At 44.6% G+C, this 25,090-nt stretch overlaps 1 protein-coding gene across 1 annotated transcript in view; it reads right to left on the bottom strand.

The window, feature by feature from the left end:
* Positions 1–419: 419 nt before the first annotated feature.
* CILK1 (ciliogenesis associated kinase 1) overlaps positions 420–25,090 on the bottom strand; it is a 33,083-nt gene continuing 8,412 nt past the window's right edge. Inside the window, exons 4-13 of the mRNA XM_060021672.1 lie at positions 24,352–24,431; positions 17,833–17,965; positions 16,184–16,355; positions 14,923–15,090; positions 12,365–12,676; positions 10,801–10,991; positions 10,539–10,687; positions 8,340–8,468; positions 4,935–5,057; positions 420–3,968 (exon numbers count right to left, since the gene is read on the bottom strand). Of these exons, the coding sequence (XP_059877655.1) occupies positions 3,814–3,968; positions 4,935–5,057; positions 8,340–8,468; positions 10,539–10,687; positions 10,801–10,991; positions 12,365–12,676; positions 14,923–15,090; positions 16,184–16,355; positions 17,833–17,965; positions 24,352–24,431 (1,612 nt within the window). The 3' untranslated portion in view covers positions 420–3,813. The remainder of the gene's footprint in view (positions 3,969–4,934; positions 5,058–8,339; positions 8,469–10,538; positions 10,688–10,800; positions 10,992–12,364; positions 12,677–14,922; positions 15,091–16,183; positions 16,356–17,832; positions 17,966–24,351; positions 24,432–25,090) is intronic.

Below are 25,090 nucleotides of genomic sequence, written 5' to 3'. Positions count from 1 at the left end.
GGAGAAGAATTTCCTGTGGAATTCTGTATGGAATTCATGAAGTTATGAGTTTCTTTTGAAGGTTTATATTGTACATGTGAGTGTACTATGAAAGCTAGAAAAACGCAAGGTAGGTATTAATCATGATGAAATCAGCAACAAGAAATTGTGTTGACCTGCTTTTTTTTTTTTTTCAAATATTCCTACTCACCTAACTTGCTAAAAGCTAGATTTAAAAAGCCTCCACATTGCAAGATAATGCTTCCTACTGCTAGTCTAAGTGTATGCTTTCAATTTCACAGCAGTAACACTATATTAAGCGTTAAGGAGAAGTTACAGAATATCAAAATTCCAAATTAGGAAATAGTAATGTTACTGTTTGATGGGAGAACATACAAACAAAAACAGAACACTCAAATCAATTTTTCTTAAACTGTAACTTTATTTGGAGCAGAATTTTCCTTAAGTAAAGTTAATGTTTTTAAACACCTTAGGACAAACTATTCAAAAAAGGAACATTTTATTTCAGAAGGGGTTTGAGTAAGTGGTTTTCTGTCTTCCTACCTTCCCATCATATGAATATTTGCTTTATAATTAAATATATTCTTAGTTACTCCCTTGTAATCAAACCAGGAGACTAAATTGCTGTCAGCATCGAAATATCCACATCAGAAGACTGTTCAGGTCATTTTAAATTCACATTAGCACAGTGACTATAAGAAACTGATAATACAGATTAACGTGATATTTGCCCCCAGTTTGTCTTCTATGGGTTTCCATGAGAAGGTCCTCACAATAAATTATATAAAATACAGTACTTTGGTTGGAAATTGTAAAAAATAATTCTAAAAATTAACCACATATATTAAACAAACAAGTTGCTACAGTATGCTTTAAATGATATAAAATAATTAGTATGTCAAACATTTTCTTATAAACACATTGCTTTGGATCATACATTGAGCTGAAACATACAGCCCGCATTCTTTTTCTCTCCTAAATGGCCCAGAACAATGGCTTGATGCCACCTCGTGAAAAAACATGGCGCCTGTGAACTCCAACAGTACTGGTAATTCGTACTTAAGAACAAAACGATTCTTGCGTTACATGGGTTGCCTTGACTGTATTCAATTTTTGATGACTCCAGATGATGACATAGCGTCAGTTTATTAGACGTATATAGTCCTTTAGGCAAGAGATGTGTCTAAAAAATTGCTTAAAAATCAGTTTTCTTCCTATTTAAATCATACATGAGCTGGGTGAGGGCTTAGTAATTAATGGCAGCTTATTGTCAAATTAACAATCACACCAAGAGTAGCTTTTATGCCCATGCAACTTTCCCTGCAGTTCACACACACACCCTTTGGCATACCACTGTCACTGAAACTTTGGGCACTGTACCATTTCCTGACGTCCCAGAAAGCTTTCTGCCTGGAAATGAGGTACAGACGTGGATAGGTACAGTTAAACTCATCATTCTTCTTGGTGTCTTGCAGTAGATTTTGTAAGTCTATAGTAACTAAAAATATAGGCAACAGGTAGCATTTCATTTTCACTTAACAAAATAATGGTGACTATTTGCTTCTATAGTAAACAGCTTGTATGCTCAATTTATCCTTTACCCGTTTCAGGGTGGGGGGAAAAGAGAACTTTATAGGATTTTGCTAGTTCTTTAGAATTGACATTGTTTTTTCAGCCTTCTAGTTTGCTCAATGCAGCGTCAGCTACTTGACTTGCAAATGAATAAACATGTTTTGCTTCCCAAGGGAAGTTGTTTGCTGATAAACAAATGAAAGCGGAAGAAGAAGAAAAGTGAAATATTTTCTGAATTTGGGCCCTACAAACGTAATAGAAAAACAATTTTATAATGTGTAATAACCAGGTAACTGGGTTTTTCAATTAAAAAAAAAATGTAATGACCTTAACATAAGCTAGAGGGCCAAGAATATGGTATTCACAATCCATCTGGTTCTCTAGGGGGTATTTACAATTTAAAACCAGCTTTCCAGCAAGCTGGGTAAGCTTTCAGATTAATTTACTTTTTATACATAATACAGAAAGGGGAAATAAATATTAACCTCATAGTAAAGGACTCATCTCTGAAAACACATTTTCTGCTGCTTGAGATAATGAGAATATAATACAGAAATGAATTCAGCTTCAAGTTGTGCTTACATATACATCTTTATTTCCTGAAGCTTTGCTGCCAGTTTGTTAACAGGAAAATATTACCTCTCAAATCCACATCCATCGTGTGCTTTTCTCATGCCCCCAGCGATCATGGTGCTTGGTCAGGTATATTTTTGAGCCAGACCCTCCAAAGCACAAATTACTCCCTGATGTTAGGTGAGGGCCCCTTGGGAACCAGCCTGATTTGTTCAAGCTACAACATATTATGAATACGTCAAAGCAAAAATTTACCAACTTATTAGGTTGAACCATATCAAGGTGCCGATATTCATTTTAACCGACAAAAATGACAATTTCATTGGCTCAACTTGCTATATCCTGGAACCAAATGACAGTGACTTGAGCCCTGCGAGAAGGTGAGTCAATATACTCAGGAGACTATGTCGCGTTTACAGACGGTGACCTTCTCTCTTGCCTTTCAGGCGACCATGAGTGGAGGCGAGTGTGCCCACAGAGGTGGATCAGAGTGGACGTTCTGTCTTTTTCTGTCTCCAAACTAGCTTTGTCATTTTCAAAATTGCTGTAAACATTCCTCTCAATGGAACAGCCTCTGCCCACCATATAGAGTTCTCACTGTTGAAAGAAACTACACAAGGGTTAAGAGTTCTTTGAATGTGGCACGTGACAGACACTGACATCATGGTAGCTGTGACTTCCCAGACCAGTGGGACCTCTGCCATCTATCTTTCCTGCTCCCCAGATTGCCATGAAAACCGAGCTAAATGCAACATTCTGAGGGTTAGGATAATAAAAAATCTTCTGCTGCTTTGAAACTTAGCTTTTGGATCATGTATCTTGGCAGGGATATAGTTTAAGTGACCGTGTTAACCTTTACGTGGAGAACATTTTGGCTTGAAAAGCTTCCTTTTTGTGGGTACTTATACAAGTTGATTTCAAAAATGGAAGAAAATAGAATATCATGGCATAGCTTGGTTTCAGCTGGATATCTCCAACCACCAAAAAGGGTGTTATAAACATTTCTAAAAATATTTACTTAGAGTTCTTTCATCTGGGGAGTAAAAAGAAAACAAAGTGAATTATGTAATAGTACTTTTAGAACAGCACAGCGGTATCAAAAAGTCAAACCAATAACATGGTATTGAGAACGGCAGATGGTCAGTTTTCTGGTGCTGAGGTCAGTCCAAAAAAGCCTAAAGTACCGAATATGCCACATTTAAAATTTAACCACTTCACAAATATCTGCACACACTGAGGGAAAAACCCTTTATCGTGTAGCCTTAAATTGCACCCCTGTTGCAATACTGCATCATTATTATTCTATTTTTAAAAATCTGTATAAAATATTATCTGGAACCCCAAAGGAAAATCAATTAATCTTTAAAAACTTCCTTACAAAGTTGACTGTATAAAATGCTAAAACATAATCCATATATACAAAATGCTGCTGTTTAAGAAAATAATGGGACCCAGTTTTAGAATAAAATAACTTTGTACAAAAAAGGTACTGCATTCAAATCAATATTAAAAAAAAACAAACTTTAAAAATGAATATTGAAATGTCTCAGTTCAGAAGAATAACTATAAACTGTTTGCTTTTCCACCATCTGAAAGTCTCTTGCAGGTAGAACACCAGCTGGCTGAGGGAGAGTGTCCTGCTGTCCCCTACAAAGGGCTTCGTGACAGTCATCGCCGAGATGCATACTTAGCAGCCCAGTCCGTCCGGCCGTGCACGGGCTGGGCAGCCGGAGGCCGGGGCAGCGACCCGGGAGTGCTTCTAGGTTGGGTGTGGAAGAAAGGTCGCCCAGGATGAGGTCTCACAGCCTTCAGGGAAGAATAACCTGCAATAAAAGAAAAAGGTGGGTCTGACTGATACGGGACCCATGCAAACAAAGTGCAGCAAAGAGCATCTTGGTGACAAAAATATTAGCAAAGGAGAGTTGAAGAGCAGCCGCCTCTTCAGGGTCCTCCCTCCCAGTTAAGGACAACCCCATTCTATAGTGGTCAGGCCAGAATTACTGGTGTCATCCCTGACCCTTCTCTTTTTCTCAGATCCCACTTGTAATTTTCAGCAAATCCTATTGGCTCTACCTTCCAAACCTACCCAAAACCTGGCCCAGGTCAACCATCACCACCGGCCCAGGCCAGCCTCATTCCTCACCTGGATAATCGTGACAGCCTCCTGGTTGGTTTCCCTACTTCCACCCTGCTCGCCCTTTCAGTCTAGTGACAACAGGGCTTGAGTGAGCCTGGAGATAGAAGTCAGATCCCCTCACTGCCCAGCTCAGAACCCTCCAGGGGCTTCCATGTGGCTCAGAGTCATGACGACGTGCTTACAGTGACCTGTGGGGGGCGCCCCCCATCACCTCTCTGACCTCCTCCTCCTGCTACCCTCCTCTTGTTCACACCATTCCTGCACTCCGCCTCCCTGCTGTTCCTTGCATCTACCAGGCCCATCCTACCTGGAGGCCCAGGCACTAAGAGCCTGCATTATAGGGCTTTCTTGCTCACCTCCTGTAGATCTTTACCCGATGGTTCCTTTGCAGTGAGGTCTTCTTTGGCTGCCCTGTGTAAAATGCATCTGCATCCCACACTCCCTACTCCCTGCTTTAGTTTCCCCTTAGCACTTTAGGAGCATCTTATTTGGTCTACTTATTGTCCGTAGAGTACAAGTTCCAGGAGGACAGGGAGTTTTGTGTCTCCTTCACTCGTGGACCCTAGGCCTACAAGGTCCAGCACAAAGCAGCTGTTTGATAACTGTTTGTTGAATCGATTCATGAATAATAATAATCTGAAATAGAACTTACCAGGGGAAGGGTCAGGTATAGGTGCCACGTGGACCCTCTGCACAGTAGAACCGATTTCTTTTTTCAGAAAGGAAGGGATATAGTTTCCAGCCAGTCCACTAGAACTTGTTGAGGTGGAACCAACTGATTTGCAAAAGGAAAAGCTTGTTACTGCCAAGACATGCACAGGACACCAATGGGGGTAAAGGACAGTGGGGCAGGACAATAGAGAACCAGGTTTTGACTTTCAGGGGAAAAGAATTAGGATAAAAACAGTGAATTCCGAGCAGAGCATTCCACCACACTACGCTGCTGGAAACGCTGGGGGATGGGGCGAGAGTGTGCAAGACGGTGCTGACCCTGTAGCCGGTACCCACAGGGAGGCTGGTAGGTTGGTTTGCTTAAAAAAAAGGGGAAATTTGGAATTTTCTGTTTGTCATAATAAGTTTAAGCTGTTCTGGAATTTTCTTTTTCTGCTCCATAATATACAAGAGTTAGCCTTCCATGTCAGTATATACAAATTCCAGAATATGGTTAAACCATAGCTCATTTAACCATTCTCTGATTGATCAGCATACAGGTTATGTTAATTATTTAGCTATTATAAGTAATTCTATGCTAAGTATTCTTGTCGAGAACCAGAAAATTAATCCTTATTAAAATATATTAAATACGTTCACTTTTTATGTCATTTCTGTCTTGAGACAGTTTTAAGGGCAGGAACTGGGTGCTATTCATCTTAGTGTTCCAGGCGGTTCATGGACAGCCTTACATATAGCAAGTAATCAATACGTATCAGATGGGTATCTATACCCATGTGTATCTATAATCAAGGTGCACACGGAATAATGAAGAATGTTATACAAATGGAAGTTATATCCATTCGGAAGAGCTCATGAGGGGGAGAGCTGCTCTCTGTCTTCACAACACAGAGCATTCTTGGCAATTGCTCAAGGCAGAGCGGGAGCAAGGGTCTGAGCTCATGTGTGAGGAGCTGTGCTGGTCAGCCGGAGCACATTTTGCAATTTTGGTGACTAGACAGATAAGAAGAAAAATGGGAAGAGAATTTGAACAAGGAAATCACAGAAGGAAAAAGACGTAGAGTCAGTAAACACAAGAGAAGATGCTCAACCCTCATTAGTCAATGGGGCATGCGGGTTGAAGCCACAGTAAGATGCCATTGCACACCCTCAGATGAGCACCCGTTGACAATCTCAACAGTACCAAGAGGCATCAAGGGCAGAGCACAACTCCCACACCCTGCTGGACTGCAGCTGGGCAAAGTCCAAGATGAACACAGCCTTTAAGCTAACACATTTACGTCATACCCAGAAACCTCACACGTGCACACCACCTATAGGGGGCATCAATATTCACTCCGGTGCTCTAACTGTGAGAACTGTCAACAACTTCCATGTTGGTCAAGAAGAGAAGGAATGAATAAATTATGTTCTAAGTGTCCATCAACAGATGAATGGATAAAGAAGACGTGGTATAGATATACAATGGAATACTACTCAGCCATAAGAAAGAACAAAATTTTGCCATTTGCAGCAATATGGATGGACTTGGAGGTCATTATACTAAGTGAAATAAGTCAGATAAAGACAAATACTGTATGATATAACTTATATGTGGAATCTAAAACATATTAAAAAGAAACAAAACTGAGTTATTTGTAGTGAGGTGGATGGACTTAAGAGTCTGTCATACAGAGTGAAGTACGTCAGAAAGAGAAAAACAAATACCATATGCTAACACATATATATGGAATTAAAAAAAAAGGTTATGAAGAATCTAGGGGAAGGGCAGGAATAAAGATGCAGACGTAGAGAATGGACTTGAGGACATGTGGAGGGGGAAGGGTAAGCTGGGATGAAGTGAAAGAGTGGCATGGACTTATACACACTACCAAATGTAAAATAGATAGCTAGTGGGAAGCAGCCGCATAGCACAGGGAGATCAGCTCGGTGCTCTGTGACCACCTAGAGGGGTGGGATAGGGAGGGTGGGAGGGAGACGCAAGAGGGAGGGGATATGGGGATATATGTATACGTATAGCTGATTCACTTTGTTATAAAGCAGAAACTAACACACCATTGTAAAGCAATTATACTCCAATAAAGATGTTTAAAAAAATATTAACAAATTAATGAATATAACAAAAGAAAAGCAGACAGATATAGAGAACTAGTGGTTGCCAGTGAGGAGAGGGAAGGGAGGAGGGGCAGTATACGGGTAGGAGATTAAGAGGTATAAGCTATTAGGTATAAAATAAGCTACTATGGATATATTGCACAGCACGGGTAATATAGCTAATATTTTATAATAACTATAAGTGGAGCATAACCTTTAAAGATTGTGAATCACTATAGTGCACACCTGTAGCTTATATAATATTGAACAGCAGCTATACTTGAATTAAAAAAATTATATTCTAGTATGAATAATAAATCGTGGTATCATACACTTATATATATTGTATATGTAATACTATACATAATGTGATATATATTCTATGGATGTATAATTGCTGCATACGTAATATAATTATTGAAATGAGTGGAGATCCAGGATTATATGCATATAAATTTTAAAACATGCAAAACCATACTAGGTATTTCTTGTACACTAAAAACAAAGCATGGGGCTTTCCTGGTGGCGCAGTGGTTGAGAGTCCGCCTGCCGATGCAGGGGACACAGGTTCGTGCCCTGGTCTGGGAAGATCCCACATGCTGCAGAACGGCTGGGCCCGTGAGCCATGGCCGCTGAGGCTGTGAATCTGGAGCCTGTGCTCCGCGACGGGAGAGGCCACAACAGTGAGAGGCCCGCGTATCACAAAAAAAAAAATTAAAAAATACATGAACACGCAATGGACAAAGGCAGAGAGAAGAGAAGCCCAGATGTTTACTTGGCATGTGGAAGGCGAAGCAGCCCACAGCAGGGGAAGCTGTCTACTGGGCATGGGGTGTGTCTGCCTGGAGGACTTCTGAAATTCATCTGTCTATTATAAAAAGAGTAGGCAGGGGCTTCCAAACCGTCCACCTTCCAACCAGAAGGGGTTCTGATGCCCCGGGCTAAGGCTGGGCCATCAGACAGAAGGGAGAAGCCAGAGCAAGGCAGACCCAGTGAAGTGTGGCCCTGGAGGTCGCCCACCACAGAGCAGGGCCTCGGAATCCAGACCCATAAGCCTGTTTTTCCCTTGCACCAGGGAAGACTGCTCTCGTCCCCTGCTACTCTTGACGGCGGAGCCGGAGGGAACTGGCGGAGTCCCCAAGGCCTGCTGCCAGGTGAGAGAGGGCAGCACGGGCCTGGAAAAGAGGCCCAGGGTTTTCACGCCAGAGAGGCCCTCGCGGTTCCACGGCTTGTCACCCTGCCACATCCAGAGAATCTTCTTATCATTTAGGGGTTAATCATCATTACTCACCTGAATTTATTTTGCTGACCACTGATACCATCCCTGAAGATTTTCCAGACAAACCAGAACTAGACCATGGATTAGATGGAATAAAATCCTTTCCTGGATTCGGGAGTATGCCGTTTCTTATATTTATTCCTAATAGGGAAGAAATGTTTTTCAAATGCAAAATTTATATTTAATCTTGCATCACATGTCAGAGATGAAACGAATGCAGAATCCAATTTGTCAAAGACTTCCCGTGTTTCAACAATCAAAGCAAAAACTGACCATGATGATGTCATCAGATAGGTGGCAGAGGAAAGATGCCATCTTCGGGGTGAGTGTGCTGTCTCACTGGTGGGTGGCCTGACAGACCTCAACTTCTACCAACAGATCTGTCCACGTCTGATGTCTTGACCACCTGGTGCAGTCCTGGGCTTCTGGGTCCCTTGGCCTTCCTACTCATCTGCCTTCGCAGACCACTGCCTTTCCGTCAGCTGCCCAAGTTCTTCTCTTGTCCCTCCACACCCCCAAGCCCAGCTCCGCAGCCCTCTGCTCTCCTCTTTCTGAATTCTGAAATTCCATCCTCTCAACCTGACATGGACTATGGGAGGTGACTCTGGTCTGTACCAATGACCCTCACCGACTCCCTCACGCCCAAGGCTGCCTTGACCTCAACTGCAAGCAAACCACTGCCCCCCCCGGACCACCCACTTCCCACTCCTACCAGGCCTTGCAGGTAGCTTTCAGAACAGAAAACCTCAATTCATCCTTTACCCTTCTTCATCCCCTAGAGCCCAAAAGAAATAACTCTCTCTGCCTGTGCTCACTGCAGCTGGAGTCTTTGCCCCCCCCCCATACCCTGTCATCTGGGAAGTGGCAGGCCAGTCTCCTAAGGCCACAGTGCCAAGCCTGATGAGGTCTGGCAGTATTTAGGAGGCCTGTTCCCAGTCAAGAGTGGGGAACCAGTGCATCAGCAGGGCCTCCATTCCCCGCCCTAGGTCTCCACCCTGGGTCTGAGCACCACTGTCCCCACCTGGACAACAGCGACAGCTTGTGGGCCCCTCACCCATGCAGCACACAGATGTCAAAAAAAGCACGTCAGTCCACCAGCTACGACCCTTCAAGAGCTTCCAGTGGCTCATGAAATAAAATCCAAATTTCTTATAAGACACCCAAAGATGCCTCACGCGTCTAACACCTCATCCTCTCTGACGGGGCTCGGGCCATATGCTGGCCTCTCTCAAGCCAAGCCCTTTCCTGCCTGCAGGCCTCTGTACTGGCTGTTCCCTCTGCTCAGCATGTCTCTGTGCACGTGGAGTTCTTTCCCAATCGCTGGGGCCCAGGTCGGAGTCGCTTGCTCAGAGAGGCCTTCCCCGACTACTCTGTCTAAAGTACTGCCTCTGCCCCCATTTCATCACCCTTAACGCCAGTTGTCACCATCTGTGGCTATGGTGTGTCCATTTATTTAGGGACTGTCTCCCACCACTAGAAAATACGAGGGTGAGGATACTGTCTACAGGCTGCTGGCTAAAGTCACTGCATAGCCTGTGACGTGAATGGAGGCCCTAGAGGTGGGCAGCCTAGTGGCCCCTCCTGGCTATTGTGTCCACCAGATTCTCAGTGCCCAGCATGGGACGCTGTGCAATACGGATTTACTGATGGAATGAATTTGAGAATGAACGGTTGGCTAACAGTGTACGCTTAGAATACGGAGAATGCGAAGAGAGGTCTGGGTACCCTCCAACTACAATGTTTTCACTTAACCCCTGTGGTACAGCCACATGGGGTGACTAAGCTCCCATCTGCTTTCCTGAGAAAACACACAGGGCTGGTAGTTTCTGGAGAGACCTTGGGCAAGCTGCCTGGTTCTTCCTAGTTACTCCTTCCCTGGGGACTGGACCCGGTTTCCTCTACCAAATTTCTTATCTTAGGCAACTACAGAAGATAAGAATGTGAAGCCTGGGAATTCCCTGATGGTCCAGTGGTTAGGACTCCGCACTTCCACTGGTCAGGGAACTAAGATCCCGCATGCCATGTGGCCAAAAAAAAAAAGAAAGAAAGAATGTGAAGCCTGGGCTTCAGCTAGTATTTCTATGGTGGTCCCACCAGTTCGGAAGAGAAGCCCCAAGCACTTGCAATCCAAAACAGGATCTTTGTGAACACGTGACTCCAGGGACACGATTTCTTATCAGCGATCAGAGCAGAGGCAGGAATGTTTATTACCAGGCAGGTACCGGGAGTGCTTCAGGTAGTGCTGCTTGGCCGCCGACCTCAAGGTGGGCGTGTCGCACCGGGGATAGGATGTCTGGGTTGGGGCACTATTTCCGGTGCCCACGGGCTCTGAGGGCTTCAGGTCCAGAACACTCTCAAATCTGAGTGGGGAGAAGATGGTTTCGGTCAGCACGAGCTGGGCAGCTCATCGGACGTAAAGATGACCTCACAGACCCCAGGTGCAGTCCGTGCACAGACAGGAGCCCACACTTGCCTGCACAGAGTCTCATCGCTCTGTCTCTTCTTGTTTTTCAGGTCAATCCTGGTGAACGATGGGCTGAAATCCGAGTCATCTAAGTCAGCCCAGCCATCAGAATCCTTTGCTAACCTGGAAACGAGACCCCACCTTCTCCTACTCTTTGGCTTGATCTCACCATTTTTGTGCTCCAGGCCAGTGAGAATTCTCTGTGTATACAAGGAGAGGGGGGAAAAAAGCAATACTTGGCATTAACGGAGCTCACCCACGAGTAATCCCCATTCTGAACTTTCTCGGTTATGTAAAGCAGGGTTCTGGGGCGTTTCCTTCCCCAATATGCAATATACTGTTTATTGGAAAGGACAACGGTGGAAAACACAGTCCCGGACCTGTGTCATTCATCCTGCACAGATTACATCAGTTTTCATTCAATGGGGACGCTAAGCTGTGTAAGATAAGGATTTAAAAAAAGAAATTTAAGGTACTTCTCACGTATGAGGAAAGTGGCTGGATGCTGAAACAGGGCTCATCTCTGAAAGAGTTAGTGTGATTGACACTGTCCTAAATAGAATGTAAGAGAATATAGCTAAAGTGTCAGTCACCTGCTCTTTTATAGAAAACAATGCAATTAATGCCTTCTTTGCCTTCTCAGTAGACCTGGATCCTAGTTAACTGCAGAATTAGCTACAGTAAGAAATTGCCAAACACCCACTGCTGCTGCAGGGGGGCGGGGGCAAAGGGGACAGTCTGGAGACACCATCCCTGTAACCTCATGCTGCCCTAGTCGGGAGCCGGCACTCACTGAGTGAATGCTAGTCGACAGATAAAGTATTATTTTTGCATAAAGGTGTTAGAAGATCAGACTCTCAGACAGCACTATAAGGCTAACGGAAACCAGACTCCCGTGTCAGATTATTATCTTATTGACTAACACTCACTGTTTCCTTTGGAACAGCAAGAGGAAAAGGAAGAGCTGGGCTCCATCAACAGCCTGGCATTACCAGCGTCGACTGAGGGCACCGATAGGAATAATGATCTACAAATATTAGTGGGGCACTTGATGATTTTCAAAACATCTTCACAAGCAGCAGGACCTCTGATCCCCATGAACAGCCCTGTCTGGTGGGCAAGACAGGCATTAGGATCCTCCTTTTCCAGATTAGGACACTGAGTCCACAGGGGTCGATAATAACAATGACTAGCGCTCTCATTATCCACCCCTGTTTCACAGATGAGGGAGCGAGGAGCACAGAGGCCAGGTACCCTGCACAGGGTCACAAAGCTATGAAACAGCAGAGCCGAGATGCGAGACCCTAGTGATCTGGGGCCGCGTCCAGCCTTCGGCCACCACCCCACGGCCAGGCCCCCAGGCGCGGCACTGTAATTCACAGGCAGAGCCAGAACTTGAACTTAGACCTTTAACTCCAAAGCCAAGGCTCTTTTCACAATTCCATGATATTGCAAAGACAGATCTATGATAATTAGACCTTATCTGCTGAAAAAGAAAATATTTCACTCAGTAAGTAGGGTCAGAGGAGGGACAGGCCAGACACAGGGCTCTCGAGCGAATCTTCCTGCTTACTGCCTGGGGATGCTTGGCGTGGAGGGATGGCAAGAGCAAAGGGCTTGGCTTGTCCTCTGGGAGGTGATCCGTCCTGGAAGCCTCGGCTTTGTAGGGGTATGTGAGATGCTGAGGGGGCTGGCTGGCTTGCTGCTGTCTCAAAGAAATGCGCGTGTGTGGCTTGGTTGGGGGCTGGGCAGGAGGGACCGGCTTTATGTGAGGCGGTGGGGCTGCCTTTTCCAGACCGTCCTTCTGTGGTCTTCCTGAATCCTGAAGGCTCTGTGTGGTGCTGCCCAGGGGGTGCCCAACCTGGAAGTAAGGATATCGAAGCGCCTGGAACGACACATAAGGCTGTTTTAGGAGAAGAATCTGGCCAGGAAGGTTGACACCATTCAGGGTTGCTGGCTAGATGTCACGAAACCGGTTTACTACAGTTGCTTAGCCCAAACCAATTATAAAACAGCAACCTGAATCTGTAACACCCTTTGTGAATTTCCTTATCTAAAATAGTGTAAAATGTACGGACTGGTTGCCACACTCAAATTACTTGGGTAAAGCACCCAGGTTCACTGCTATGCCCTTTGCTACTTCTGCCAGTATCCTGGCTTTGTAACTTATTTGCTGTGTGTCTTAAATATAATATTTCACCGTGCTAAGCCCATTTCTTCAGTCCATAGAAAGAAAAAAAATAAAATGGAGAGAGCCAAGTATAACGATCCAGGAGGACTCTGAAAAATCAAATATAAAATAAGCAGGTACAGATAAACAACAGGATTTACTGTGTAGCACAGGGAACTATCTCCAATATCTTGTAATAATCTGTAATGGAAAAGAAATGTATATGAAACTATCACTTTGCTGTACACCTGAAATTAACACAATATTGTCAATCAACTATACTTCAACTAAAAAAAAAAATAAAATAAGCAGGTGCATCTGCTTGAACACCAGAAACGCCAAGAGTGTAATGCATGCTACAGTTAAACCTTGCCCATCAAGATAATCACGCTCTCTGGATCGCCGAGGGATAAATCTTAAAGTGCTGGGTTTGCAATTCTTTCTGAAATATTCCCTAGTCTTTTTGAGTGGAAGTCATTGGATACAACATAACCTTTCTCGATCAATCTGGGACATAGCTATAAACACCTGTAACGATAGTAAGTGTAGACACAGAGGCAAAGAACATGGATATGTGGTCCTGGACCCTGATATCTAACGCGGAAAGTCTTCTCTGTAGTCCCAGGTATTTTTGCAAGTCTCAGCTGACTTGGGGGTATTTTTAGCTTTTCTGATACTATGCTTAAAAGTACACATTCCTCTCTTGGTTCCTGGGTTCCTTACAGAATCTTTTTCTTTTCATCTCTAAAAAACTTTACATTGTAAAAAACTGGGTTCATCAGAAAGCTTCCTTCCTGCCCTGAAACCATTTGTTTCTCCAACCTTCTTGAGCCACCCAGGGTCTTGGCGGTTTCTTCTTTGAGCCACTGGACAGCTGCTTTTCTCCCATTCCTTAATCCCCCCAGCCGTCAGCTCTCAGCTCTCACAAATTCTAACGTCATGTCGGCCCTATCTTCAAGTGCCCCTGTCACTGTCGCTCAGCCAAATCACTGACTCTGATTAGAACTGGTCACCTTTTTGATTCTCTGAGCAGTGGGATTATCAATGGGACAAGCTGAGAAGGGGCCAGGTACGACTACCACAAAAAGAAGCTGGCAGGAGGCCTGGCGGTGTTTGAAGCCCATGGCACTGCGTGTCTCTTTTGGGTGTACTTTATAATCTAAGTCAAAGTGGCCTTGGGGGAGGGCGGATTGGGAAAACAGGAGGTATGGAATTGGGAAAACAGAAGATGTGTCATCCACGTGACAGAACTGCCATTGATAGATAGTACACTATCTGTACTAGTTACTGGTAGAGGTATTAAGGCAAATCACTTAAGCTTTCTTTTCTTTTTTTTTTTTTTTTTGCACATCGCTTATACTTCCTGAGATTCAGTTTTCTCATTTATAGAATGAAAACAGTTAACACCTATCTCATGGAGACTTCACAGCGTTAAAATCACATAAAAACATACTAAAGCATGTGCAAACTATAAAGTGCTATAAAATGCTAATTACATTTATTATCCTAGCGCTCTCTCTCTCTCTCTCTCTCTGTCATCTGTAAAATGAGTGATTTGGATCTTACAAGATATTTTCACTTTGAAACTGCCTTTCAACAACCAGTACTGCCTTATAAACAAACTGCTACATCATCTTAACTCATAGAGAATATATTTGAAAACATCTGCCAAAGACAGGTGGATATATGTTTATTTTCATTTTCACGTATACGGTGATATATGACGTGAATTGTACGGCAATCTTCAAGGCAATATATTGTTTACACCTTAACTACTTGAGACACAGACAGTTTCAAACTATTTTAAGTTCTTATACCTTATATAGTTCACCATTAGTGGTATTCAATACTAGTTTTCACACGTAATGCCTAATAAAATACTTCCCATGAGATTTATAGGAATTATTCACAGTTAGACATGAACTTCGAGAGAAACGCATCCGAAGAAAATGGAAGGAAACCTGACTAGCTGTTGGCCGTTTCTTGGGATCCCACTGCAGCATGTCTCTCAGGAGATGAACTGCTTCGCTGCTGGCATTTGGAATCAGGGTCTTCAAGTTATTGGGCACACAGTGGGGCCAGCGGAAGTTCATAGCACTCGACAGTTGGTAGCCTTCAGGCCAGTCAGTCTGAAAGAAGGAAAAGGTAGAAAATCTCGCTCAGCCAATTGCTGTGATCGGACTTTATAATCTGGCGTGTATGACGTGTCACTGCCACGTCCATACTAACTATGGTGGCGGTGGCACTGTGGGTACTGAAATGCACAGAGCCAGGAGGGGTGCAAGTGGCGGATAAGGGATTAGAGTTAGGGGGCTGGGCAGTAGATATTTTTAGGAGGGGAGGACAGTACCAGAGCTGTTCTTTAGGGGAATAAGTCTGGCCACAGACTGGAAGAAACGCTGGAGGGAAAAGACTTGAAGGCAGAAAGACTGGGGAGGTGCCCCCCTCCCCAGACACAGGCAGGGCTTCAGTCTGAGATACCGGCTGGAGATAGCAGGATCTATGGGCCAGCTGCTTGGATAAAGGGAAAGGGGAGCAAGGGAGAGAGGAAGAAGGTAAAACTGAAACTCAGCCTCAAGGCTAGGCTCTGGGATGTGATGGGACCACAGGCAGAAGTGGGGAATGAGCGAAGGAGGCTGGTTGGGGGCGAAACAAAAAGCAGTCTGGGGCTCCCCTCGTGGCGCAGTGGTTGAGAGTCCGCCTGCCGATGCAGGGGACGCGGGTTCGTGCCCCGGTCTGGGAGGATCCCGCATGCTGCGGAGTGGCTGGGCCCGTGAGCCATGGCCGCTGAGCCTGAGCGTCCGGAGCCTGTGCTCCGCAACGGGAGAGGCCACAGCAGTGAGAGGCCCGCGTAAGCAGTCTGGGTCAGACGTGCTGAGTTGGAGGTAAGGGTGAGGGTGTCAGGGAAACATCCCAGAGGAAGATGTAAATTTGTGACCAGAGTTATAAAGGAAAGGGGGAGGGCTACAGATCACATTAGGAGACGTCTGCACGGATAAGAGTTGTAGCCACGAGAACGCAGAAGCTCTGCAAGCGAGCGGAGAGGACGCGGGCAGAAAAGCAGAGGAAGCCAGGACGTCTTCCACTGCAGGGTAGGAGAAGGGCGTGGAGGACTACCCAGGGCGAGGAAGATCCAGAACGAGCCGGTGCTGCCCAGGGCGGGGGGCAGGGAACACAGGAAGCTGCAGCTTTGTCCCACAGGCCTTTGTCCCACCTCATTACCTTTTTGGGTGTCCCCAGCACTTGGCAGATTTTGAAGATTGTGTCGATCTCACTGGCCCCGGGGAAGAGTGGCCGGAGGGTGTACACCTCTGCCATGATGCAGCCCACGGCCCAGATGTCGATGGGGGAGCTATAGTTTGTGGACCGCAGGAGCACCTCCGGGGCCCGGTACCTGCAAGACCAAGGAGAAGCTAGTTCCATACCCGCCGGTCAGAAGCAAACTAAATACACACTCAGCTCCTCAGAGCGTTTCTGTATTTCTGTTTTCTGTCTAGTTCAGGGCGGTGCACGGACTCATCAAGCAACAGCTGTAGCTGCAGCGTAAAGCTGGACTCCTCTGCTTCACAGCGTTTTCTATGGAGCATTTCTTGACAGGCCTCTGCTCTATAGCATTTTCGAGCAATATAGACAGTGAGAGAGAAGAGGAAAAGAGCGAGTGAGAGAGGACGGAAAAGGAGCGAGAGAGAATATAGAGCTAGTGGTCTGTAGGCTCTTCTTGGTCATGGCCAACTGCTTAAATCAAATTCTTAGGGCCTGAAAGTTTTAATAACACCAACTGGCTGATTTTCAGACAGGTCTTTGGAGAATCTTTCACACAACTCTTTTAGGAAAAGGTCTTCTGGAAGCTCTATATACAGAATATTATTTAGATTATGGAAAAGCACAAGGGACTTCCTTTTTAAAAAAGTTTTTTATTGAAGTATATTCGATTTACAGTGTGTGTTAGTGTCTGTTGTACAACAAAGTGATTCAGATACATATATTCTTTTTCAGATTCTTTTCCATTATAGTTTATTACAAGATATTGAATATAGTTCCCTGTTGGACTTCCTTCTAAAATTGTTTACAACACAAGCTTTTTAAAAAAAAAATAAATGTATTTATTTTTATTTTATTTATTTTTGGTTGCGTTGGGTCTTTGTTACCATGCATGGGTTTTCTCTAGTTGCGGTGAGCAGGGGCTACTCTTTGTTGTGGTGTGTGGGCGTCTCACTGCGGTGGCTTCTCTTGTTGCAGAGCACGGGCTCTAGGCGTGCGGCCTTCAGTAGTTGTGGCTCAGGGCTCTAGAGCACAGGCTCAGTAGTTGTGGCACACGGGCTTGGTTGCTCCACAGCATGTGGGATCTTCCCGGGTCAGGGCTCAAACCCGTGTCCCCTGCACTGGCAGGCAGATTTTTAACCACTGTGCCACCAGGGAAGCCCCTATAATACAAGCTTTTAGGCTTGTACAATGCCAACATTCCTACACATATGTGTTTCAAATGGTGTTCTTAGTGGAAAATTAGTATTTGTGACAATAATATTATCCTCAGTATAATCACATGGTCTTTAAATGGTCTTTAAAAATAAGAAATGCAGGGCTTCCCTGGTGGCGCAGTGGTTGAGAATCCGCCTGCCGATTGAGGGGACGCGGGTTCGTGCCCCGGTCCAGGAAGATCCCACCTGCCGCGGAGCGGCTGGGCCCATGAGCCATGGCCACCGAGCCTGCGCGGACGGAGCCTGTGCTCCGCAACGGGAGAGGCCACGCAGTGAGAGGCCCGCGTATCGCAAAAAAAAAAAATAAGAAATGCAAACACTAATATTATCCTCAGTATAATGGTATATTTTTAAAGAAGTGCAATTAAATCCTTTGAGGAAGATGGTACTCACCATCTGGTAGATACATAGTCCGTGTATGGAGGTCTTGATCGGATTTCTCGGGCCAATCCAAAGTCTGCAATTTTCACGAGTTCGGGTCCCATACAGAGGAGGTTCTCCGGCTTTAAGTCCCGATGGAAGAAGCCTGCGGAGGTGGTGGAGAAGGAATTCAGAGGCAAGATCGTGCCTGCATTACTCTTTGCAGCTGTATTGCTCTTTTCATGACACTGATAGTCTGGTATGACACTGAAGGCTCTGTACATTCATCCCAAGGGTAATGCAGAGCCCTTTGGACCATTCATTTCCCCTTGACAAATACAAAAATGTCGAATCATTCAAAAGTTGATCTTCATAATTTTTTTCCAAGAGAGCAGACTTCTTTTAAAATATCAAAACTCCATTATGGGCTGAGATAACTTGGCAAAAAGAAATTGTCACTCAAAGAAAAATATATCATGCCTGCCTTGCCCCAGTCAGCCAGAAAGAATTTGAGGTTAAAACCATTTCAAAAGACAAGTCTTATGGCTACTGAGAGTTTACATCACAGCAAAAACACAATCACATTTTTTGTTTAAGAAACAAGGGATTTATGAATAGGACCTACTCGTATATGAGATTCTGGTGTGTGTTGCAACAAACGTTTAAATGTCAAATACTGATGACTTTGCCCAGTAAAGAAGCACAGGGGTGCATCTGTAATTCGCATTGTGAAAGGCGGAGATAACTCACGGGATGGGAAGCCTGTCTCAGCTACCGCAGGGCTTTGGGGGTACATGTAGGAGAGACTCAAACACCCACTGATCAGTATCACATGCCTCTGAAGACCCCAAACCTTCCTCTTGCAGAGAGTACCACTGACAGACATCATTCTACCTGAGTCTAAGTCTCAATGGGTCATCAAAACCGGAAATACAGCTGTGTCAGTGCTGCCGGTGGGGTTACTGGTTACCTGCCACCGTCACCAATGTTGTGAAGCTGGATTCTACGAGCGCATTTACGGGAGGAAGGAAGAGCTCTCACTGAAGACGCCGGCTATTCCTCACCCACCTCTGTGTCGATGTGCTCAAGGCTGCATCTCTAACGTGCCTGCTCAATCCTCTCCAGACCTGTGTCTCTGATGGGACAGCAGCTGATGTCACTGTCACCCTTGCACTGACCTGTCCCAAACCACTCTTCTCCTCTCCCAAATTCTCTCTCCTTCTTGAACGTTTGATATGACATCCAGGTAGCTTGTAGTTATGCTGGATCCATCTGTCCCCAGACAGTAATGGAGCTGTGTCACATTTTCCATCAAAATACCTCCTATCTGTCCTTTCTGCCCTTTCTCTGACTTAAAAATGCAAGCAGTTATGAGAATGGGATCTTTTGCCAGTGCATCCAGCAAGGCTCCCGTGGCCCCTAAAACATATGACCTGCGAGACCGATGGTCTCTCTTCCTAAACACTCAGAGCATCAAAAGCATGGAAAAAAGAGATGGCAGACATCATTTTCTTACTGAACAGATGGGAAAAGTGAGTCATGGGGGTAGCGGGGGATGAATTGGTCACAATCCTACCAAGAAGTGTGTCAGAGCTCTTGCCCTATCCGGCTCTGTTCTGTCCCTGTCGATCCAGACAGCCAAATCTTGACTTGTGGTGCTGGGCCTCTCAAGTCCACATTCACCCTGTCTCTCCTCTTAGACTCCCTTTTTCTCCTCTAGTTGGGCTACACTGTTGTTTCCAAACATAAGTGGCATTTCTCTGATAATGAAATGTCCTCCACCCCCAGGCCCCACTGCAACTCCCCCTGCCACCATCTATATAACACCCACTCAACAAACCTGCATCTTCTCCCTGTTCAGTTCATCCTATCACATCAACTATACTCAGATACAAGCATCATTCTTGGACTCCAGACCTCGGACCTTGCTTCCACCCAGGTCACGCTCCAGTACACACTGACCACCTCCTCCCATCGGTCAAGCTTTATCCTTTCCCTGCTAACTCATCTTTAATCCTACTTCCACGGAGAACATGGGCACTAATGAAATGAGGAGAGAGAAGATTCTGGTTCCCCATTTATCCCTCTAAGCAGCTTTCCTTTCTATGGATCATACTTCAGGCCCAAAATAAACTATCAGAGGGAAAATGGCTAGGAAAAAAAGTTGAACTGCAAACAGACTCTTTAAAAGTGACTGATGAAAACTGTATTTGTCAGTTGACATATGTCACCTGTTATACTGTATTCGAGGATAAGCCTTTATAACTAGGAAGCATTTGTGAATATGTCTGTTGAATATCTGGCCCTCTGTTCTTTTCATTACTGAATAATAGCAATAATTATTATCAGCCTTATACCCATGGGTTCTATTCCTTGGTAATTTAAGGTATAAGACCCTCTTGTCATGTACCTTTACTTTTCATCTCTATTTTAACGAAGCATCACGATTTTATCACTATGAGAGGAAACGCTGCACAGTGGTTAAGTGTGTAGACCGATCAGGTTGCCTGATTTCAAATCTGGCTGGAAAATCACTTAACCTCTCTGTGCTTCACTTTCCTCCTCTGTAAAATGGGGAAATAACAGCATCTACCTCATGGGGTTGTTTTGCAGGATTCAGCGTGTTAATATTTGTAGAGCTTTCAGTGCAGCGCTTGGCACATCTGCACCTTGCAAGAGCTTGTCACTGTTAGTAGTACGAATCCTCTCATTTTATCTTCCCCACAACCTGGCAAGGGGGACAGGCAGACACGGCTCCATTTGTTGCAGATAAGAATTAAGGCTCGCGAGGCCGGTGACTGCCCACCCCCCCTCACCCCCCCCCGGGGCCCCCCCGCCTGTGAGGAGGTGGCACTAAGTTCTGATCTGACTCCTGGCTGGGCACGTGTTCTGCTGATGTGTGCACTCAGGCTTGTAACAATGAGCCCACGTCACCCTCTGAGCTTCTGATTCACAGTGGAAACCCTTATTGCTGGGTTATTCAGAGATCAGGCAACAGCGAAGTGCTGTTAACACAGAATCTTCCTGTTCGAAACTGTTTGGCTTTCAGAACACAGGAACAGACCTCCAATTTAATTTCAGGGTACCCCATGCCAGTCGAATAACAGAGGGATTTTCTCTTTCATCCTGGCAGAAAATGCGTTGTGCTTCGTTTTTTTATTAACAACCCTTGGGCAAGAAAAACATCAAGCCACAAAGAAGGCTTTCTCCCCTCCACATTCTGTTCATGAGGAATCTGATAGGAATATAGGGAAATAACCAGAGAATACTTAAACATTATGAATTTCTGTAGCACAACTTCCTGCTAGGGAAGTTGTAATTTCACAGGTATTACTGAATTTAAACCCACAGTGCTTTTATCAATAAGGCCAGGAGGACAGCAACACATAGAAAGGCCAAGGGCTGACTCAAGGTCACGCACAGCAAGACAGTGGTGAAACATGGTAGCAGAGAACCACCTCTTGGGGCCAAACATTGTCCTTTAAGCCACCTAAGGCATTCTGGATTTCCTGCATGGATATCTGTAAGGGCAGGGCAAGGATGAAACACGGTTTGCATTAATTATTTAATTCCTGCAAAGTATATCTGCTTTGGCATTGCTCGATCAGCACCAAGTGGAGCTGAGTTTTCATTCCCTGTGGGGGGGAAGTAGTCACTGACATGAACCATGGCCAAGGCAACCACCTGCAGCTCTGTTCTCTGCTCCCAAAGGAGTCCACTCCCAGGGACAGAATGCACCTTCTCACGGTGAGAACCAGACAACAGGGAAGAGCCTGAAACTCACAAGACAAATCTGCAAAGTGCTTTTGATTATTTCTTTTCCGTGACTGGAGGAAAAGAACAACATAAAGCTCCAAAGTTACGTCAACACCGTATGAAAACCATTCAAAGCTTTCAAAAATCATTTATCAATGAAAATGCGATAGAACCTGCAAAGTGAATATCCACCCCACCTCCAACTACTATCACCACTTTCTTCACTTCTTGTTCTCTGTTCTCTGTGAGAAGAGACAGGTTTTTCTAGAGAAGTGTAGCAAACGGGCACAGATACGGGAGCTAATCTCCGCTCTACTGCTTTAATGCAGTGGGGTCTTTGGCAGGTCTTTAAACCTCCCTGAACCTCAGTTTCCTCTTCTTTGAAAGGAATAGATACCATCTGTCCTCTCTACCTGAGAAACTGGCAAGGAAACAAATAAGGTAATGGATGAAATAATATTAAGCTCAGACTGGGACTGGCACTTAGCTGGGGGAGAGTGTCCACAAGAATCTTAGGGAGAAGCATGGTGCTGGGGTTAGAAAAGCGAAGGAGGTCTGACCGTCCTAAACGGAGCTTTCCCTTCCACCATTTCTGAACACAATCGGAGTATGTAAGGTGTGCAAGGAAGACTGACAGTGCAGAGTTTCAAAGAGGTGTTTTGACACAATAATTTAGGGATGCTAAATTTCTGGATACGAATATGTACTCTGTGTGTGTGTGCATACATGTGCATTTGTGGGTATTGGGGGGAGAGTGTATGTGTAGGTGCACATGTGCATGTGTACACGCAGATGTGTGCGTGTGTATGCCCAAGTATGGGTGCGTGTGTGTGCGTGCGCCTCTGCGTTGATTTGATGGGATTTGGTAGAGACCTGGATAAAAGGATACAAGTTCTTTCTGGCAACAACTATCTGAGTCTCACAAAAAGCAACAAAAAGGAAAGGAAGAGAAAGCCAACACGTATCAACTTTCTTATAGATCCACCATGCCGTTCCCAGTACTGAGCAAAGAGCCCCAGTAACTGAGACACTATGACGGGTCCCTATGTGAAAACTTCTGGTTGGCCTTTCTCTTTGGAGAATCCCTTTGATTTCTCACCATTTCTTTTTCCTGGGCTCTCAGATCTAGTAAGTGCCTCTTCTCCTCCTACTTGTCCCTAAAGACACCATACCAGAAGTTTTCAGCATTTTGCAGACTCATACCATCCCTTGGGAAATTCTTGTGGCAAAAGTGCTCCTTCTACCCGTGTCAGTGGAATCAGAGATACCTTTTACGGAAAACTTTTTACTAGAATTGGTTCACGGGCTTGCATATCACTCTCGAATTATTCAGCACATGCCCGCAGCTTCCAAGAACTTGTACAGACAGCCTCTGTTTGGCCTCTACATGTGATGGTTGCTTAGGGGTCACAGAGCAGGCTGGGAAGGGTCCCAGACGTACCATGCAGCACAGTGTCTTTTCCCCTCACTGCCAATTTGCGTCAAATCTGAACTGACTGTATCATCAAAGGGCTTCCGCCCAGTTTCCTTATTCGGTAATGAAACTCATTTGTTGGTGCAATATTTGCAATGGCAATGATACCCTTAGACTGGGAGGGAACAGATTTCTGTCTGTGCAAGATCAGCTTGCCATCTGTCTGTATGTCAAAGCAACCTCAAATGGCCTTCTGAGGGACTCCTGGCTCCCCTGGTGGACACGTCCATCCCGAGGCTCTGCGTTCATGAGAACATATCGACCCAACCCAAGTTGGGTCTGTGGCCAGTTAGTAACCCAAACTAGTAATGCCTCAGGACTTGCTGGAAATATAACCTCAAATGCATTGCTACTCAATACTGTTCAAAAGTTCAGCTAAGAACAATAGTGATGGAGGATTTCCTGAAGGGTATGTGACCATCCACACCTCTGGATGCCTTAAATCTCTCCCTGGACTCACCAGACCATCCCCAGAGTGGATCATACTGGGCCCCAGTAGGACCATTTTCTCTGATCAGGTGATGTAATTGGCCTATATTGAGGAAGATGACCTGAAACTGTCCCATGTAACTTGTCACTGTGTTTACCATAAAGTCATGTTACATAAGGATCCATGACAGAAACCTCTCTGGTATCAGTACCAAGAAAAGTTCTGCTTCTCTTGGGCAACTGAACTGTTTTTACCTTGGAGGAACCATGTAGGTTGTAATTGGTCGTGTTTCACGTTCTGCATTGTCTGACAGCAAACTCAGGCTCACATCTGTAGCCTGCTTCTTCTACTTAAGTAAAACTTGCTGACATGTATTTTGTCGATTGACCTCACCCCGGCTATGTCCGTGCCTTGTTTTGCCTTTTTCTTTGCTTATTTTAAGTGTATTTTATTTTCCTGGATTGCACAGATCTTGTTAGACCACTTTGCACCCTTCTGAACAAGCTGAAATTGAAATACATTAAAAAAATGAAAAGCCACAGCAAAGCAGTGTTAGTTAGTAGGTTAAACATCATATGTGAAGCTTCTATGAATTCTAATCGTAGGTTCCTGATTAATACACCAGTTAATGGTCAGGAATAACTCTTAGATCTGTAACTAACAAGCTTCATGTTAAAGCCTAATGAATAAGAACACACAGACATGATAAATAATGAGGGAAATTCAGAAATCAAGCTACAGAAGATAACATATTCCAAAATCCATTGTCAGCCTCTCAACTCTTCAATTTTTTCTGAGAGTCAATTACAAAAGACACTGATGCTTCCTACATCTTCTACCTGATGACAGCATTTCACTGCTATTCCAAAGCACAATACTCCAAATCACCTACCGTGTTTGTGAATAAATGCAAGTCCTTGCAATATCTGATACATGATATTTCTTATAGCAGATTCAGGAAACAACTTATTTCTGTATAGGGCAGAGGAAAAAAAGTTATAAGTCTAGATTTATGAAATTTGTTAATGAAAACAAAGCCCGTTTTCATGCTCTTTTCGTTATACAGTAAGAATTTAAGAAAACACTTGCTGACATGCTAATTTGACTAGATCCTCTGATAATAAAGATCAAAGAAAAACAACTGCTTATCCATGTAAGAGAGCCTACCTTATAAGCACCAAATCAGTTATGTTACAAAAAAGAAACGATCAAACATTTAATAACAAACAAACAAATTCCCTCCAATGTATCATATAAAAGTCTCCTCTCTCCATAATATAATTAAAGCTTAAAAATTTTTGATGGGGAAAATCTGAGGTCTTTCAGATGAAGGGCTCATGAGATGCAGTGGATAGTGACATTTTCCCTGGTTGGGCAAACCACACAGCTTCTCTGCTGTTATTGACAACGGAAACGATACTTGTTCACTGAAATCACTCAGAAGGATGCTCAGAATGGCATTCAACTGCCACCAGGAAAATGTGCCCAAGAGGTTCTACATGGTTTACTTGTCAAGTCCAAAATGACCATCAGAGGTAAGTTTTTTAAATTAGTTTCTTTGTCTTCCCAGCATGCGAGCCCTGTGCACTGTAGTAAGAAAGGCACTGAAAGGAACCTGGAAGTTCCGATGG

This window comes from Delphinus delphis, chromosome 10, assembly GCF_949987515.2.
Source record: "Delphinus delphis chromosome 10, mDelDel1.2, whole genome shotgun sequence".
Lineage (NCBI taxonomy): Eukaryota > Metazoa > Chordata > Mammalia > Artiodactyla > Delphinidae > Delphinus > Delphinus delphis.
This window is presented reverse-complemented; position numbering and strand designations above follow the sequence as displayed.